This window comes from Impatiens glandulifera, chromosome 3 (genome assembly GCF_907164915.1).
Source record: "Impatiens glandulifera chromosome 3, dImpGla2.1, whole genome shotgun sequence".
NCBI classification, from domain to species: Eukaryota; Viridiplantae; Streptophyta; class Magnoliopsida; order Ericales; family Balsaminaceae; genus Impatiens; species Impatiens glandulifera.
Genome location: NC_061864.1, coordinates 21,692,158 through 21,710,414, shown reverse-complemented (window position 1 = coordinate 21,710,414; position 18,257 = coordinate 21,692,158). Strand labels below are relative to the sequence as shown.

At 29.0% G+C, this 18,257-nt stretch overlaps 2 protein-coding genes across 2 annotated transcripts; one reads left to right on the top strand and one right to left on the bottom strand.

Annotated features, from left to right (window-relative positions):
• The first annotated feature begins 3,872 nt into the window (after positions 1-3,872).
• Positions 3,873-5,831, top strand: LOC124932398 (jasmonate-induced oxygenase 1). The gene is made up of 3 exons (XM_047473017.1): positions 3,873-4,448; positions 5,006-5,378; positions 5,461-5,831. Exons 1-3 carry the CDS (start codon positions 3,922-3,924, stop codon positions 5,698-5,700), a joined length of 1,140 nt encoding a protein of 379 aa, XP_047328973.1. The 5' UTR covers positions 3,873-3,921; the 3' UTR covers positions 5,701-5,831.
• A 965-nt stretch (positions 5,832-6,796) lies between these two features.
• LOC124931340 (WD-40 repeat-containing protein MSI4-like) lies at positions 6,797-14,017 on the bottom strand. Its single transcript, XM_047471784.1, has 15 exons — positions 13,796-14,017; positions 13,009-13,072; positions 12,671-12,757; positions 12,513-12,575; positions 11,739-11,804; positions 11,535-11,609; positions 11,091-11,166; positions 10,289-10,505; positions 9,617-9,698; positions 8,724-8,797; positions 8,431-8,542; positions 8,252-8,326; positions 7,808-7,887; positions 7,519-7,618; positions 6,797-7,101 (listed from the first exon to the last, which is right to left on the bottom strand). Exons 1-15 carry the CDS (start codon positions 13,921-13,923, stop codon positions 7,006-7,008), a joined length of 1,395 nt encoding a protein of 464 aa, XP_047327740.1. The 5' UTR covers positions 13,924-14,017; the 3' UTR covers positions 6,797-7,005.
• Between the last annotated feature and the right edge of the window lie 4,240 nt (positions 14,018-18,257).

Below are 18,257 nucleotides of genomic sequence, written 5' to 3'. Positions count from 1 at the left end.
ATTCAATCCAATCCAATGGATAATTTTAAATATATTGGTTCAATTCTAATTTAAAAATCCAAAAGTTTTGAATATTAGGAGTCATTTTTGTAAAACTATTATTTTTCTAGAATTTTACATTTTAATACCATTTAATATTCTTTTACTATAATTCTTTTAATTGTATTTTTAGAAAATCTATAAATTTTATCTAGAATCATTTTAGAATCATCATAAATTTTGAATACTAATAATATTACCAGAGAATTCTTCAGAATCTCTTAACCAGTACATACCAAAGTTGAACTTTTACAAATACCAAATATAAATTTTTACAGTCCTTACTCAGATGTTCATTCATCATCAGCAGCATCAACATCAGCACCGCCGCCGCCGCCGCCGCCACCACCACCACCGCCACCATAAACCAATATTGGAAGACAAACAAAGGGATTCGCTTTTTAAGGCCTTGTCGGTTAATTAAAATAATTATTTTATTTGTCTAGAATGTTTTTAATAATATCTAATTTAAAAAATTTATATTATCTCTTTAGTTTTAATTATATAATATTCTCTCTAATTTTCTCAAGTATGAGTAAAAAATAAATATTATGAAGGATTTTGTTATGAATTATACATACAAACATCAACATTATAATAACTAATAAAGCTATCTATATATATTATAATTATCTCTAATATTATTCTCATTCATAAAGAAACTAGGATGAACTGTTGTTTGCATATGGAGAATTTCAAATAATTTATCTTCTTCCACATTTGATATCTGCCACACTTGTACTGTTTCATCAAATTCTGAATTGATCAGACTCTTCTTCTTGAATTGACACTGAATTATCACTCTGAAAAATCCAAATTAATCAAATGAGAAATGAATTTGTGAAGGGCGTTTTAGTTTTTATTTAGAATGTTCATTTTTTTTTTTTAATTAGAAAAGTCAGACTCAGATTTAACAATTTAGAATTTCATAAAATTATAAAAGTTAATTAATTAGGAAACAGGTAATTGTGGGTTAGATTAATTCTAATTTAAATATGGGTTAACACAAATTTTAAAACCAAAAGTTTGTTAAACTATAAGTAATTGTTTTTTTAATTAATTTTTTTCTAGAATTTACATTTGAATACCCTCTATTGAATCTTTTTTCAATATTATTTTTCAACTTATTTTATTTGTCCAATTATTTTTAATTTTAAAAAAATTCATATATTTTCTCTAAAATGTTTTTAATGATATCTATCAGAAAGAATCTAAAATTTAATTTAAAAATAAGTCTAAATAGATAATTATTAATTCTATATTCTCTCTTTAGATTTAATTATATAATAATCTATAATATTCTCTCTAATTTTCTCATGTATTAGTAAAAAAAATATTTATAAAAATTATGAAGGATTTTTTTTGTGTGTTTTGTTATGAATTATACATACAAACATCAACATTATAATAAAAAAAAATTATGGGTTAAATAGATTATAATATTTCAGTCCATTGCAAATATAATTAATTTACAATTATATAATGGATTGATCAATTAGAAGAGTCAAACTCAAATTAATTTTGGATTTTTTTTTTAATTTGTAATGTTAAACTATTAATTAATTGCACATTTCTAGTTTATGGGTAAGCAAGATTAATAAGTACTAAAAATAACTAATTTATAAGAAGATAAAAGAAGAAATTAACCATTTTAGAAAGCCTTGATTTTCTTTTTGTTGGATTAACTTCTGTTTGTCTAATCAAGTATTTATGAACATGACTTGTGACCTGGCTAGGTGTCTTTGACGTGGCACTCCAATTATCTCCTTTCTGTATCTTCAAAACTCCATTCAAGAACACTCTCCTTTGTTCATTTTTTTCTTCTGTATATGAATTAATGCCTGCAAAATAAAAAGGGAATCTTTAATAATGCCATGAATAATCAAGAACAATAAACCAAGTAACCCACATTTTTCATGTTGCAAATGACGGTTGGAGTCGTTGGATAAATACCCATAGGAGGAATCACGAAGAGAATTCGATGTCGAATTATTAGAAGTGTTCATCTTTGTGAAAGTCGTGGATCATATGTTGAGTTTTATTGTGTATAAATAGAGAGATTTTATCATTAAATATTATTCATGGAAGATATATTATTTGATTGTTATTTTAATACATGAAAATTTTAATTATATTCAAGTAATTTTGTTATTTAGAGTTATTTTATTTGGTTTATTCATTTAATATATAAAAAAAACAGAAGAGTAAAAAAAAAGTGTGTAAATTTATTTGATTCAATTTCTTCGTTAAAATTACTCTATGAGTTTATTCAGTCACACCATAAAAGAATAAATTGATCATTTTATTACTAAAATAAAGTAATATTGATTAAGTGTACATTATGACTTAGTTGAATAAGAAGGGAAATTGAAACTAATATATGCAAGTGACAAATAATTCTACACAATTTAATAAAAAAAATTGAAATTTATTTAGCATTTGGTTATAAGTTTAGAGGCTATTTTGATCTTCTTTACAAAGTAAAACGGAGAATGCAACCACATCAATGATGGCTTATTAGGATTTAGGACATAATCAACACTTCCTCTTTTCATCTTTTTCCTTTTTTTTCTTTTCTTTTTTGCTTTACAGCAATTCTGAATCATCTGTTCTTTTTTGTACCTTAAATTATTATTTCCTCTTTTTTTCATTCTTTAAATATAAAAATACATTTTTCATAATTTATTTTATTTTAAAACTAACACAAAAACACCTTGTTTAGAATAATAATGGTAGCTTGGTGATCTTCCATCGATACTAAAACAATGGTCAATCGGTACAAGTTTTGAATAATAACTCAATTCGGAAAATAATTGAATTAAGCATAATGAATAATATTATTATTATATTGACATGGAAGGAAATTGAGAGGAAATACAAAAATAAAAAAATGAAAGAAAAAAAATAAAAAAATCTACAAATCAAATTTCAAAACGTTCCTATCATATCATTTATATGTACTTAATAATTATAAACATAATATATATATATATATATATATATATCAATTCAATATAATATTTTCATTTATAATAATATAAATTGAAATAATTAAGAGTTAGACTTTATCTTATTGGCCTTATTTAAAAAATTTACATCATGAACTAGATTTTGGTTTGAATTAAAAAAAAAAAGTTATTTAAGAACTTTAATTTTTTTAAATATCTCACTTAAATGTATCTTAATAATATATATTAGTAAATTTAATATTCTACCCTTTTGAAGAAAAAAAAATCATGAAAATCAAAAAAATGATATTATAAGAAAAAAAAATATATATAAAAAAAAAGTAAGATAATAGGTTATCGAGTTTATAAATTATTGAGAACAAAGGCTTAACTCCTCTGCGAACTATACCGACTTTTTTGACGAATTTCAAAGTATCATAATAATAGCATGATGAATAATACGCATAAAAGACTACCATTATTAAAAGTTCAACGATTTTTTTCAAATTAGGTAGTCAACCAAAAACAATTAAGATGGTAACCAAATATAAATAGGGCATATAAACCATATCAATCCAAACTTTTCAACAACTATCTAAATAAATTTAATATTCTACACTTTTGTATGTATTTTCAAGAATATCTATTTTATTATTTTGTAAATTATTCATTAAACTAGTTCTTATAATATTTTAATAATATCATCTAAATAACTCAAAATAGTGTAATTTTTTTAAAAATCTACACCAAACAAGCTTATAATGATAAGAGCCAATATAAAGAACACACACAGTAAGATGATTGATGTTTATTTTAATCACTGCTGAGAAAAAGGGGAGCTCTGTTTTAGTACAAGAAAGCAGAGAACAGCTATACAAAGAAGAAAGATCCCTCCTTTTGCGACCATTGTTACTCTCTTTCTTTAGTCTCTCCGATGACAATCTTGCCGGAATTCTCGTCGGAGCCGAACACCGGCGACTTCCGTGCTCCTCCACCTTCTCCGATTGCTTCTGGCCGCCGTTCATCAGTTACAAACGAAGAGACACTGACCCAATACCTCGAAAATTCCCTTCGTGTTCCTGATCTCACTTTACCCGATCGGGTCTTTCCCCGACAAAAATCTACAGGAGATCCTCCGGTGATCGACTTTGAATCATTTGATGACATTTCCTTGTTAGATTTATCTGACACTCTTATCCAGATAGGATGTTTTCAGATAGTAAATCATGGAATCTCGCCGGAGCTTAGACGGTCGGTTTCTGTGGCGGCGGAAGGGATCTTTGACATTCCGTCGGAGGGAAAGGAGACAATGTTGAAGTCGCCGGAAAAGGCTTATGGGTTCGAAGAGTTCCATGGAGAAGTAGAGAGAGAAACGAGTACTGAAGAGTTCGTATGGTGTAAAGATGAAATCTTGAAGATGGAGATGGTGGGAATTTGGCCTGTTGGATATTCAAATTTCAGGTAAAAATGAGAAATAAAGTCTATTTTGATGTGTTATTAATTCACAAAAATTGAAGCCATTTAATTATCTATACCAAAGTAAGAATTAAGAAAGCATATTTTTTTATAGATATTTTCCCTCATTTAAATGTGAAAATTATTTTTATCCCATTTTAAATGTAACAAAATAATAAGCTCATTAAAAAAAAAACTATTTGTATTCATGTCACAACAAGATATTCAATTTATGGGTCTGAAACTGAATCTTGTTACAAATTAAAATAAAATGTTAATAAATTTGTGAATATAAATAAATCATGTTTCTAAATTCTAATAGAAATCTCATTTAGATCTACAATCAAATGAGATACAAATGATATATTATAGAAAAAGTAATACACCAAAAAATTATTAACATTTTGTCATTAATATATACAAATTTATTAACTTTTTCAAACTCATAAATTATTTTTAAATGGATTCAATGAAAGTGGTAGATCATAACAGAAGATTATTGTGCTAGCATAAGGGATAAATTCGCGTTGTTAGAAAGTTAACATGATGGTGATGATCAACAGCGAGCAAATGGAGAAGCTATCTTCAGCAGTAGAGAAAGTAGGTGCAAAGATCTTACAAATGTTGGCTGGGAAATTAGAAAGGAATGGGAAGAAGATATTTGAAGATGATGAACATGATGAATATGAAGGTGGACCAATGACATTGTGTCATGTTTCAAAGCATCATAATCCAGATGATGGTGAATTAGTAGTAATGGATTGTCTGAAATATGATGTGATCAGAATGCTAATAAGAGGATCAGACAGTGGTCATGCATTGGGCATACACATTTGTGATGGATCTTCAGAATTCCATGTCTACTCCAAGAAAGGTTGGTTCTCATTCTTTCCTAAACGAGACGCACTCATTATTACCGTTGGTGATCTTCTTCAGGTACGTTCAAGTTCAAGCGCAACGATAAAATCATTAACATGTTTCTTAAGTTTATTCCTTAAATATGTTTTTTTGATGATAGACATGGAGTGGGGGACAATACAAACATGTGATGGGAAGGGCAATATACAACAAAACACAAGATCAAGAACAAAGTTGCCATATATCAATGTCTTTCATCCTTTATTCTCGTAAACCATCAAACATTGTATTCAATACTGACATGAAAGCAATACTGTCGCTCAGCCAACAAGCCGCGTTTGCCATTATCTTCACTCTTCTTTGTCATTTCTTGGCTTACATCGCCAACAAACTCTCATAGATCCCTCTACTTGTAAATCAATTTACTTTGTTATATTTATCTTGATTGCTTGCTTTATATGAATACATATATGAGAGGAAGTTATATATGTAATTGTATTGAATCATGATTTTGATATAGTTGCTATTGATCAGATAATCAGAAAAAGAAACTAACACCATCCTCTGCAATTAATAATCAAATTCAAGATTTTCCACTTTAAATATCAGATAATTAGAAAAAGAAACTAACACCATCCACTGCAATTAATAATCAAATTCAAGTTTTTCCACTTTAAATATCATTAATAGGGTGAGCATTGGATTAATCGAAACTCGAACCCTAACTCAAACTTAAAATATTAATTTAGAATCAAACTAATTTGGTCTTATTGAATTTAATTTGAATTGGATAAGGGTTATCTAAATTATTTAAATTAAATAAATTTTTATTATTTTTTTATTTAATTAGTCTAGAATTTACTCAGTAATAAAAAAAATATATCACAATTATTATATAAACAATAAATAACACATCTTTTTAATATCTAGTTTAGTTTTAAAAATAAATAAAGTTTATTATAATCAATGTCTTGTTTATTCATTTCACAATTTCATCTATTATTTCATTGATTAATTTATTAATTAAAATATTAAATAGATAAAAAAAACATATTAAACATTTATAAACGTGTTAAACAAACTAAAACGTGGTAATGTGTCAAAAGTGTGTTAAACAGGCCAAAAACGTATTAAACGAATCAAAACAAATTAAATAATTATTAAAAAGGTCAAAAAGAGACAAATATTGATTAATTGAATTTAAAAAGTGATATAAAGTCAAAAACATATTAAACAAAGAAAAACAAATCAAATATTTATTAAAATAAACTAAAAATATCTTAAACAAGTTAAAAACTTAGGTTAAATATGAATTGAGTAAATTAAATTTAGGTTAAATATGAATTGAGTAATACGAATTGGGTTTACCCGTTTGTTTACCCTTAACCAATACAGGATATAAAACTAAGACAACATCCATCATACAAATACCAAGAGAATAGCTTACCTAAAGTGCAGCAGCTAAAGCAAGAACAAATAAACTTGGACAAATCAAATAGAATAATAGATAGGCATTCACTAGAATCTGCAATTCCATCTTTAAATAGTTATACAATAAAAAGGTGAATGCATGTAACTTCAACATATCCAAGTTCCAACTCAGCAAGGAGTTTGGCACAAATCTGATAGAAGAAAATATTAAATAGCAGTCTGGGGTTCACAAGAAAAACACTACAACTTCATTTTAACTACTTCAACTTGACAATTAAGAGTTGCAGGATAGGATATGAGACTTGAACTTCTCCAACTCCGACAGGACCTCCTCTTCTGGTCTGTAGATCAAGTCGATCATCCTCCATATCTGCATACACATTTTATATAATCTTAGCAAAAACAGTTTGTAACACTTACAGCTCTCCTTTCTTTGGCTGTTTTTTAGCCATTTTGTGGACAGAATGCAGGTTTTGAGGCATAGAAAGAAGGTTTTTTTTTGTGTGGGAGAAAGAAATGAAATATACAAGGACATCTCCCCTATGTCTTTAAAAGGGAGGAAAATAGGATCCCTTTCACCTAACTTGGGACTCCATCAGTTTTCTAGAAAATGGTGTTTATAGAAATAGTGATACTAAGCCCCTTAAGTAATTTATGATCTACTCATTTGTTCCAATACATGTTTAATCTCACTTTTACTAGCTTCTGTTCACTCATGGTGCTTGGGGGCAAAAGAATAAAAAAAGAAAAGAATGTGATACCAAAATAAAGAAAATGAAACTATTACCTGGAGAGTACCACCACCACCTGTACTTTCTCCATCATCTGACACACTGACGATTGTCCAAGGGTCGCAGGAGTTCCAATGAAAATCAACAACTTTGTCTCTGAAAAAAAAAAGATAAAATAAATACTTGTTCCTCAAATCAGAATCAAACAACATAAATGGGGAACTAACATTATTAAACAAGTAGAGCCACAATCCAAAAATAAACATTCTAATAGGTAAAACCCACTTAGCTATTACAAGGTTCAACAACTGTAAGACAAACAAAGAAAAAGAAAAACGGTTTTACCTGTGCCCTGCATGTTTGAAGAACAAGCCTTGTGGATAACTTGAAGATCTTGATCCACTGGTTTCCTGCTTCTTACCAATCTGGAACATAATGAATTTATCAGTGCAGATAACTAGAATTGTGAATCAGACTATGAATTAGCAGAAAATCTAGAAATGAAATGTAACATCAACTTCCTATAAAGAATCAGATCATAATAGCATAAGAAAGGGAAAATTCAAAATGTGCACAAGAAAAAGAGAAAGGAAGGCGGATAACTCAAACTCCCACAAAAAAAATATATATATTTAAAATAAGACTCAGATTCACTAGGAAATTTGATTTATTCACTTTGGCAACCAGATGTGCCATTAAAAAACATGTCTGCAACTGCCTAGCATAAGAAATAATTAACTAAAAAGAATCAGAGCAATGGAGCACAATTTAGTAGATTAGGCTTTAGACCTTTTCAATATCCCACAAGTTCAGAATACCGTCTTCTGCTGAACTGCCAAAAACAGATGACTTGTCAGGAGACCACTGCAAAAAAAACAATAATAATAAATCATTGAAACAGTTGTCAGAAGCTATTGTTCAACAGATAAATCAACAAAAAAAAGAATAACTCATCATATATTGCAAACCTGTACACAGAGAACAGCAGCATCATGACCCTCAAATACATGAACAGGTGATCCAACCCCTCCAGACTTGAGATTTCGACGGTCAAACATGCGTATGGTATTATCAGCCGATCTGTTGAATACCATGCAAATTAAATGAAACTCGGAATCAAAAACTATAGAAAATACTCAGCAACCCATCAATGAAGTTACACCCTCAAGTACAGAAAGTAGAAATGTTTATATGAACTCGCGTTAACTTAACTTCTAACAGATTCACTGAAAAATCACATAATGGCAAGGAAATTACATACCCTGTCAGAATAAAATTAACATTGTGTGGATTCCAATCAACACAATGAAGGTCAGCATCGTGAGCTTTCTCAACCTGCAGAAGAGACAAGTGAATGCCATTGATAGATCAGGACTGTAGGCAAAAGGTGAACTGGTAATAATGTTGCATGTAAGGATTTAGGGATCTTAAACCCGCATCCTTCCTTTTTAGCAAGGCAAGAAACAGAATGAAATTACTGTAGACTATAAAGTAGGGTTCCAAATAAGTCATCCTCTTTGAGCAAAGTGGCGATTTTTTCTACCAAAAATGGCAGGCGGTCACATTAAGTAGAAAACAGGAATTCGGATGGTTATTTTTAACTTGAATAGCTTTATAGGGGGTCATTCTTTTTTCCTCGTGGTTTGTATAATTGAACTAGCAGCCTCCATGACAATTCATTTAATACAAACATGAACTCTTATATATTATTTATAATCTAACATGTTATTACACTTATTTGTTAGATATTATCAGTAGTTATAATCATCAAAATAAATATTGTATATATCATGTATTGATGGATAACTTTGCAAAAGGTTGGGTAATGTTTGTGTTTGCACCTTGCAAGTTGATAAGAATAAATATCATTTATATTTGGTTCTTTTTATATGAGTATATACACATTTTATAATAAATGCTTATGGTCTTCGTTTTCAGTTGAAATCTACAATTAGATTTAATTCACAAAAGAAGATCCTAAAAAATAGTTGCCTCAGTTTCAGAAGTACTAAGTCTGGTTCCAAAGCATAGTATACTTTATTGAGGCAGTACCTAGTAGATTTTATTGTCCCGATCATGTAGTAATAATCATAATCACTTCTAAGAAAAACTTAAAATTATTAAGCTCATGAAGTGAATTACAACGAATAGTACCTTTATAGCAGGACTAGAACCAGACCTTGCATCCCATAATATCAGACAGGAATCATCACCAACGCTACAGAATTCCTGCCCACTTTAGTACAAAAGAGAGTCAGATAAAACAGTATTAATAGATATATATATACGACAAAAGAAAAAGGCAAGCAACCAAGATGATAAAATTTACTCAGTTCTACACGGGAATATCCTGGCAAATATATAATAATACAGATGATCAATATAACAATTTGCTGACTAGAAACAAAAAAAAAAAAGTGCATAAAAATAGTGCTCCATATTTGCTAAATTTCCAGATTTCACTAGGCTAGACTTTCATTATGAACTGGAGTTTGGGAAGGCAGTTCCTATTGCAGCAAACATGATCTATACTTTTGTGAGAGTAATGATTTTGATAACAAGTGTAGGAACTATAAAACAAGATTTTGACAATTCTCTAGTTCACATCCTTTTTCTGCTGATATTTTTTAAAGTAGTGGACTTAATGTTCATATATATTGTAACACAAGTTCACATGTAAAGTTACTGGTCTCTATAAAACGAGCAAGAATATTTAGAGAGAAATATAAAAAATCAGAAAAAATAAACATGTATAGTCCTTGTATGTTCAAGAACAACAAAAAACACTAGATCAAGGGTCTTGATAGTAGATACTACTCTTCCTACCTTGATGGGCAAAACTGCACATCTTCCACAGTATCATCATGCCCTTGGTATGTACCCCGAGGACCAAGATTAGGGCCATCGACAGATCTCTCAGCAGCCTTTGAGTTGCTTTTGGAGCTAGCACCAGCAGATCCTAGAGACTTAGAAGATGATGCCTCTGATGCCAATGTAGATATATGGTCTTGGATACTCCATAAAACCACCAATTTGTCCTTTCCTGATGCCAAAAAGTACTGTAAATTGTAAACGTTTTAAGAAGAAAGCTTGGAGAAAATTAAGTTTCCTATCAGTTAGCAGAAACAGATAAGATAGTCAAGTAATCCAAAGCTACCAATCAAATCAACCTACAAAATAATATGCCAGATTTATTGACTAGAAGAAAAACAGTAGCAGTTATTGTGTCTATACACATAAAACCATCCAAGCCAATCTGGATTTTGCAATCCAAGAATGCAACACAATGGAAATCAGACCAAAAGTATATAGATGTAACAGACCAAATAGAGTCACACACAACATATTGAAAATATAAATAATAATATCTCAAAAAAATATATTGAAAAATACTGAAGAGAAAGAAAATCAAGCAGATTTTATTTTAATCCAGGACAGTTAGAAACAGCATTGAGAAGGTTAAATGAAACTAATTATCTATGTCTTTGGGTCATGTGCGATTTCCATGATGACAATTAATTTCAGATAATATAGCACCAAAGATTAAAAAGACTCAATAGAGTATACTTAAGCAAAAGTGGTGATGATGTCATAACAGGCAGTATAAAAGCACAAATAAATCTCCAACCTCCAGAAAGAACAAAAGGATCACTCGGGCACATTGCAAGAGCAAATTCTGCGTTTTCTTTGTGGCCAGAAAGTACCTGTAAGACCATTTATTAAGTGTGGTAAATAAAAATGGAAGGCATTAGCACAAAGGAAAATTTCTACTAGGCATCCAAAAATTCTTTGTTGAAATGCGTGCATTGAAACTAAGTCAAACTCCTAAACTAAAAGGTATAATGAGTATGAACTATTTAGTTAATAATTCTATATAATAGAGTCTAGAAGAACATATGCATACTTTATCTTTCTTTTACCTAAGTATGAGTACAAACATTTGCACTGCAAAGAAAATAAAGATTGTATCGTGACAGCATCTAAGCAAAAGAATGGCTAATGGATTCCACAAACAGCCTGCAGAAGGAAAAGAAAAGTAATTGAAGATTCGGAATTAAACAGCATCATATACCAGATCTGGACGTGAGTCTTGGGCTCCAAGAACAGCATGCCGATTAGGCTGACTCTCAACATCCCAAATTAGAACCTGAAAAGAATCTGAGAGTGTCAGATTGAGATGAAGGGAATTCCACAGATCAGGTGTACCAAACCAGGGTTCAAGACAAATAATTCTATAGATAACTTAGATACAAATAAGAAACAAGAAGATGCATACATCTGGACTGTCAGTGTGTGTTGCCACAATCTTGCTATTCTGAGGAAGCTCCCTGATTCGATTCACCTGCAATGAATCCCATACAATCAAAATTTGTGTTCCTCACTAAAGAATGAAGGTCAAATGATATAGAATATTAAGGATCACAGCACCAAACTCAGAAATTCTACCAGAAAAAAAAAGACAAAAAAATGCCTCTTACTTTAGGAAGCTGACAAGAAATCTTGAAACTAAATATTCATGTTGCTAAAATCACAATAATAGATTAAGACAATCGAAACCTTACAAATACAGAACAGAAACTAAGAATTACATTTCCCATCGCCAACCCAACCATACACTACTCATAGTTTCGAGAACAAATTATAAAACTGAAAGCTTGTCCAGAAATACAAAACTTCAATTTTAAGTTCCAAACAATTTACACATGCTGCAGATAAGCTAACAAGAACTCTAGAACACCCATAGGTATACCCACCGAGCAAAAAATATACTATGTCTACATCGGACTATTGAATATAACTATAAAGGAAAACCACAAAAAAATTGACAATATATTAGAATCAGCTTAAACAGGGTGTTATAGATATTTGCAGTAGGAAACACAGAGGTAACATTAATTAGCATCAAAGGTAGACTAGCTAAATAACATAATTGTTAAAACAAAAATATAAAATCAGGTCCAATTTAGAACTCAACTAGAAAATGAGTCCATTGCCTTCTAATGAGAAGCAAAGCAGAAAAGATAGAAAACCCACAAAAAACATGCAATACCTCTCCAGGGTGAATAATTGTCTTGAACTTTTTCACAAAGGGAGAGCGGGCCTCTTCATTGAACTGAAAGATGACACAGCCAAATCATTAAACATAATACCATTAGAAGAACATTTAAGATGGAATGAACAATTTACATATCAGGAAAGATAAACTACCTGTGAGATATGCTCCGCAGCAGCAACCCTAGGTTTAACAACTTCACAGTTTGCTATGACAAGTGTATTTGGAACACTACCATCAGTCTAGATGAGGAAAACCAGAAACACACGATAAAATAGAAATAGGGATTAGTCTTCAAAAAAAGACATCAACAGTTTGATAAGTAGCAACAGATCTTTGTGGAATAGAAGGAGATGAAAGATTGACAACTTTTTACGCATTATGTATCTTTGTCGCTTATCACAAAAAGATGACCAGATGTTACAGAACCTTCATAACTATTAAATCTAACCAATGGAAGAAATTAGAAGAGAAGAGAAGGAGATGAGCTTGCCTGTTCCGAGAGGTAAAGACGTTGGCGGTTCTTGTAAGTAGCTTGTTCTAACTGAGGACCCCATCTATTATAATGCACCAAATAGATATATGAGTGAAAGATGTTAATATTATGTTTTTGCACACTTAAAGAGAGCAAGACGCATAGACAATAAGAAGAAATGTTCCACTTTCTTTGGCTCAAAACCACACAAAAAACTTACTGCAGGTCACAAAAATTTCAAGGTTTCTAAGAAATTCCGTACTCATATAAACCTCACCTGGTAATTCCTTCCTACAAAAATAGTTCTTTGTGATTTAGTCAGAATTTTTTTGGTGAAACATCATATGGTTTTCAGCTTTAGAGAAAGTAAAATTTCTACTATATCATCACCAGGAGCCTTGACAAAACTTTTCGTAACTTCGTGATCTATCAAACCACTAAAAGGGTCATTGCATGTAAATCATCACATACTGGATAGAGGATCAATGTAGTTCTTTACATCCATGATTATGTAAGAATGCTTTGAACAAAAAAAAAGGTTTTTCCTTGTTCCAATAAGGAAAAAAAGTTAATTTAATTCCAAGAGAATGACAAGACCAGATGAGCTGTCAATGTGGATCAAATTTCTCAATATGAAAACAAGGGTTTCAAATGAAGTAAGAACAGTAACGATTCTATGTATCGAAGAAATGGACAAAATCAAATAACCTAATGAAATGGGTTTTAAAATAGCCATTATACATAGAAGTTCAAGCATGCAGTTAATAAAGCTATAAGAAGAGAAATGGTGGATATATGATCGAACCTGCATGATAGAGAAGGCCAGACGAGATTGTGATTAGCTAGCCAGTCGTAAAGAACCGGGACGAGTGACTTCCACTGTGTATACCTCTCGTCTACCGTCGGCTCCCCTTTGCCACCTTTATCTTTCATCCTCTCTCGGCTGCCGGACCCTGTTCGTTTTCCCGCTCAATGTTGTGCACCTAGACCGAGAAACAAGACAAATAAGAGTGACAGTTCACTAAGAAAGAAGAAGATGGATTATAAAAATGACAGCCTTAAGACCTTGTTTGATCGGTTGTTTAGGGTCTTTTTTGAAAATATGATTGAAATATGGAGGTTTTTTATAAACTTATATTTTATTATTTTTTATAACCGCCTATTAGAGTGTGCCATCAAATCAAATGAAATACGATCATGTTATTATTATGAATAAACGGTTCAGATGAAGCTGCGCACAAAAGATGGAGAATTAGGGTACCGAGAATATAACTGGTTGGATGAGCTATATTGGGCCGAGCAACTTGAATAATGAATCGACATGAAATTAGATTTAGGTTTTTGTCTTTTAAATAATTTTAGTAATTTTAGGGTTATGTTAATTATAAAAAACTTTGAGTTCTTATGCAATAAATTATTTGATTATACATATTTTCATTAAATTAAATTAATATGAATAATGAAATCGACAATTAATATTAACAAATTTGTGAGATAAAGCGACTCAGAATGAGAATTAGGGCACTAAGAGTGTTATAATAGGTCGACTTGACCTTGTACAGAAAATGAGGTTTTAAGATTAGTTGTAATTGATTGTATTAGGGTTTAGTTATATCTTTTAAAGTTTGATTAGTTTTTTCATGGTTAGCTTCTATTAAATAAACTTTGAATTATAGTTTGGGTTATGCAATCAATAATTTGGGTTAATTTGTATGTATTTTTCATCTCAATGTTGTTTTGCCTGTATTATTTTGGTACTATGAAAAATAGAGTAGTGAAGTTTTAATCGTGACACACATTTATTAATCAGATTTAATTTTTTTCAATATTTTATTTTACCAAATTCAATATTAGTCAAATTAGTCAACGTTTATATAATAAATATCTTGGGCAAAAAGACAAGTAATCATCAAAAACTCTTAGAATCTTACACTTTTTTCCATTTTTTAGAAAAATAACTAGTTTAATGTAAGTATAATTTTAAACTCTTATGATTTTAAGTTTACTATAATATTTAAGATTTTATAAATAATCATAATTTTAGGATTTTATACATATCTCATCAAATTATTACTATTCCATATTTATCTAAGAACTAACCAATTTTATAACTCATATCTACTTTACGAAGCAACGACAAAAATATTAAAATTAAATTTTATTAAAGATTAATGTGACATTTCAAATAATAGTTATGATAAACTACATCATTACTATATCATTTATTTTGTTTTATCAACACTCTACTTAAACTTTATTTTATTATATTCCCAATAAAAAAATATTTTTATTTTCCTTACTTTTCATCTTCAATATTTACTCTTCAACATAATTTTTTCGAGTTTCATTATAATTTTTCTTTAACTCTAATAACAATTATCTTCTCCAACATCAACATTCTAAAACATAAATACATAGGTAAATAATATTTTTATTTTTTTTTTTTTAACTTTCAGTATTACTTAATCGAAACACTACTAAATAATAATTATTTATTTATGTTATTATGAATAATCAAATGAATGACTATTATCTATGTTAAACAAAGCAACAATATACAATATATGAACTAGGGCACAGAGAATGGAATAATAGATGAGGTTGTTATATTGGACATTGTAACTGAGATGGCAATGGTGGCTCGTATCCTCAATACATGTAAGTATCCGATAGTTGAGTTCGGATATTTTAAATTGAGTTTGGGGTCGGGTCGACATGGAGATGGGGAGAAGATGCCCGGTCAGGTACGAAGTCGGGAATGGGGTGTTGCGAAGCACAAACCCGATATCCAATACCCGATTATATTAATATTAAAATTACTTTTTTATTAAAATTTAATGTTTGACTTTTTAACTGCTTTATCATTACAGTTATATCATTTAATTTGATCTTATTCGTCATAAATATACTACCCTCTAACTTTAAATTTATTATATTCCCCAAAAAAAATATTTCTTTATATTAATCTTCAACTTCAACTTTTATTTTAATAATAAAATATTACTTCTCTCATATTCTTCATGTTCAATCTCTATTTTTTTTTTAATTTTCATTCTCATTTTTCTTCATTCTAGTTTATTTTATTTAAGATCTACAAAAATAAATATGTAGGTAAGTAATATTTTTATACTACTAATCTTAAAATGATTTATTAAAGTTTTTTTTTTTAATATTTATAATCTTTAATCGGGGATCGGGTACTCGTCGGTGATCGGGTACCTGGTACCTGACAAATCGGGAATGTAGATAGAAATAGAGATATCAGTCGAGTTCGGGGTCAGAATCGAGTAGTGAAATGAAAATTGGGTTGAAAGATAAATACTTAACTACCTGTTGGACAGAGCTATCCCGTTAAAATCTCTAATTGCAACCTTGCAGAAGGAATGGGCAAAGATTAGTTATGCAATAAAATTGCAACCTTGCAGAAAGAATGGGCAAAGATTAGTTATGCAATAAAATTAAGGGTTAACTTGTATTAAATTAAAAAGTAATTATAGATAGCCTAAATACATATTACATGCTAAAGATTTGAAGAATGAGTTAGATGACAATACATCATGTATTAATTTCTCTCTATATTTATTATTTAGTTTTCTTTTTTCTAGTGGAAAACACTGATAATTACTTATTTATGTTATTATAAATAATCAAATGAATTACCATTATCCAATGAATAATGGACTATTTAAGAAAAAAAAACAACAATAAAAGATGAGAACTAGGGCACCGGGAATGAAATAATAGATTAGGGTGTTATATTGAGCAGCACAACCTTGTAGAAAGAATGTGATAAAGATTAATAGTAATTAATTGTATTAGGTTTAGTTATGTCTTTTAGGCAATACAGTTAATATTTTTAAGGGTTAGTTTGTATTAAATAAAAAAATAATGATAAATAGCGTTTTTTTTTTTTTTTTTTTCATATTTACCGAACGAGAATGATCAGCTATGCCTTTTACACCCGAATATTTGAAGAATATGTCACTAATGACATTCTACATGTATTCTATATTAATTAATTTATTTTATTTTTCTCTCATCTCTTATCAATTATTTTATTGTTTTTTTAATAATTATGAAATATATATTTAAAAAAATAATAAGAAGAAGAAAAATTAAGTAATATATATAAGAGTAAGGATAAAGATATACAAAGAGTTGTAAAAAAGTGTAGTATGTCTATTTATCTATTTCTCTTCACTAATTATTTCTCTATATTCTCTTCAAAAGTAATAAATATCTTAATTATTTGTGACTAAAATAAAAATTTTGTTATACTCCATAATTTTCATCATTACCTAATAGAAACACTAATAAATATTTATATTACCTGGTGAATAATCAAATGAATGAATAATGAATTGCAACTATTCAAAATTGGAACTAGGGCACTCGTGCAAATAATTGATGAGGATGTATATTGTGCCATATTGTGCAGCAACTTTGTGAAAAATTTGTTAGTTATAGATTTGACTATACATTGTATATAGTTATAGTGTATTAATTTCTATCACTTTATTTCTCACTTTTTATTTATTATGAAATGCAATGAGATTATTTTTTTAAGAGATTTAAAGAATGTGTTAGCAATATATATATATTTTTAAAGGTTGGAAGACATTTTGGTCTATTAAGTTTTTCCACTGGCCACTTGTATATTGTGTATTAATTTTTCTCTTTTATTTAGTATTTATTTTTCTCTCCTACATTTGTGTACATAATGTATTAATTTATCTCTCATTATTTATTTTTCTTTTTCCTCTCTTATTAATTATTATTTTTCCCTTTTTGTTTATTTATTATGAAATATATTTTAAAAATGTAATAATAAGAAAATCTAATTAATAAATATATATAGAGAGTAATATATAAAAGTATAATTTATTTCTCTTAATTTTTGTATACTAATTATTTTTCCTATTCTTTTCACAAATATCTAAGGATCTTAATTTGTTATTGGTGACTAAATTTTTTTTTCTATATTCTATAACTTGTATTAGGTTAGTTATGTATTTTAGACAATAAAATTATTGTTTTCAAAAGTGAATTTGTATTAAATAAAAGAGTAAAGATAAGTAGCTAAAAATTTGTACAGGTTACATATTTCCAAAATAGTTATCTTATATAATTGTAGATTTAAAAAATGAGTTAGAAGTGACATTACATGTATATCATGTATTAATTTCTCTCTTTATTTATTATTTATTTTTCTCTCTCACTTTCTTATTATTATCTCTCTTCATTTTTTATTTATTTTTTATGAAATA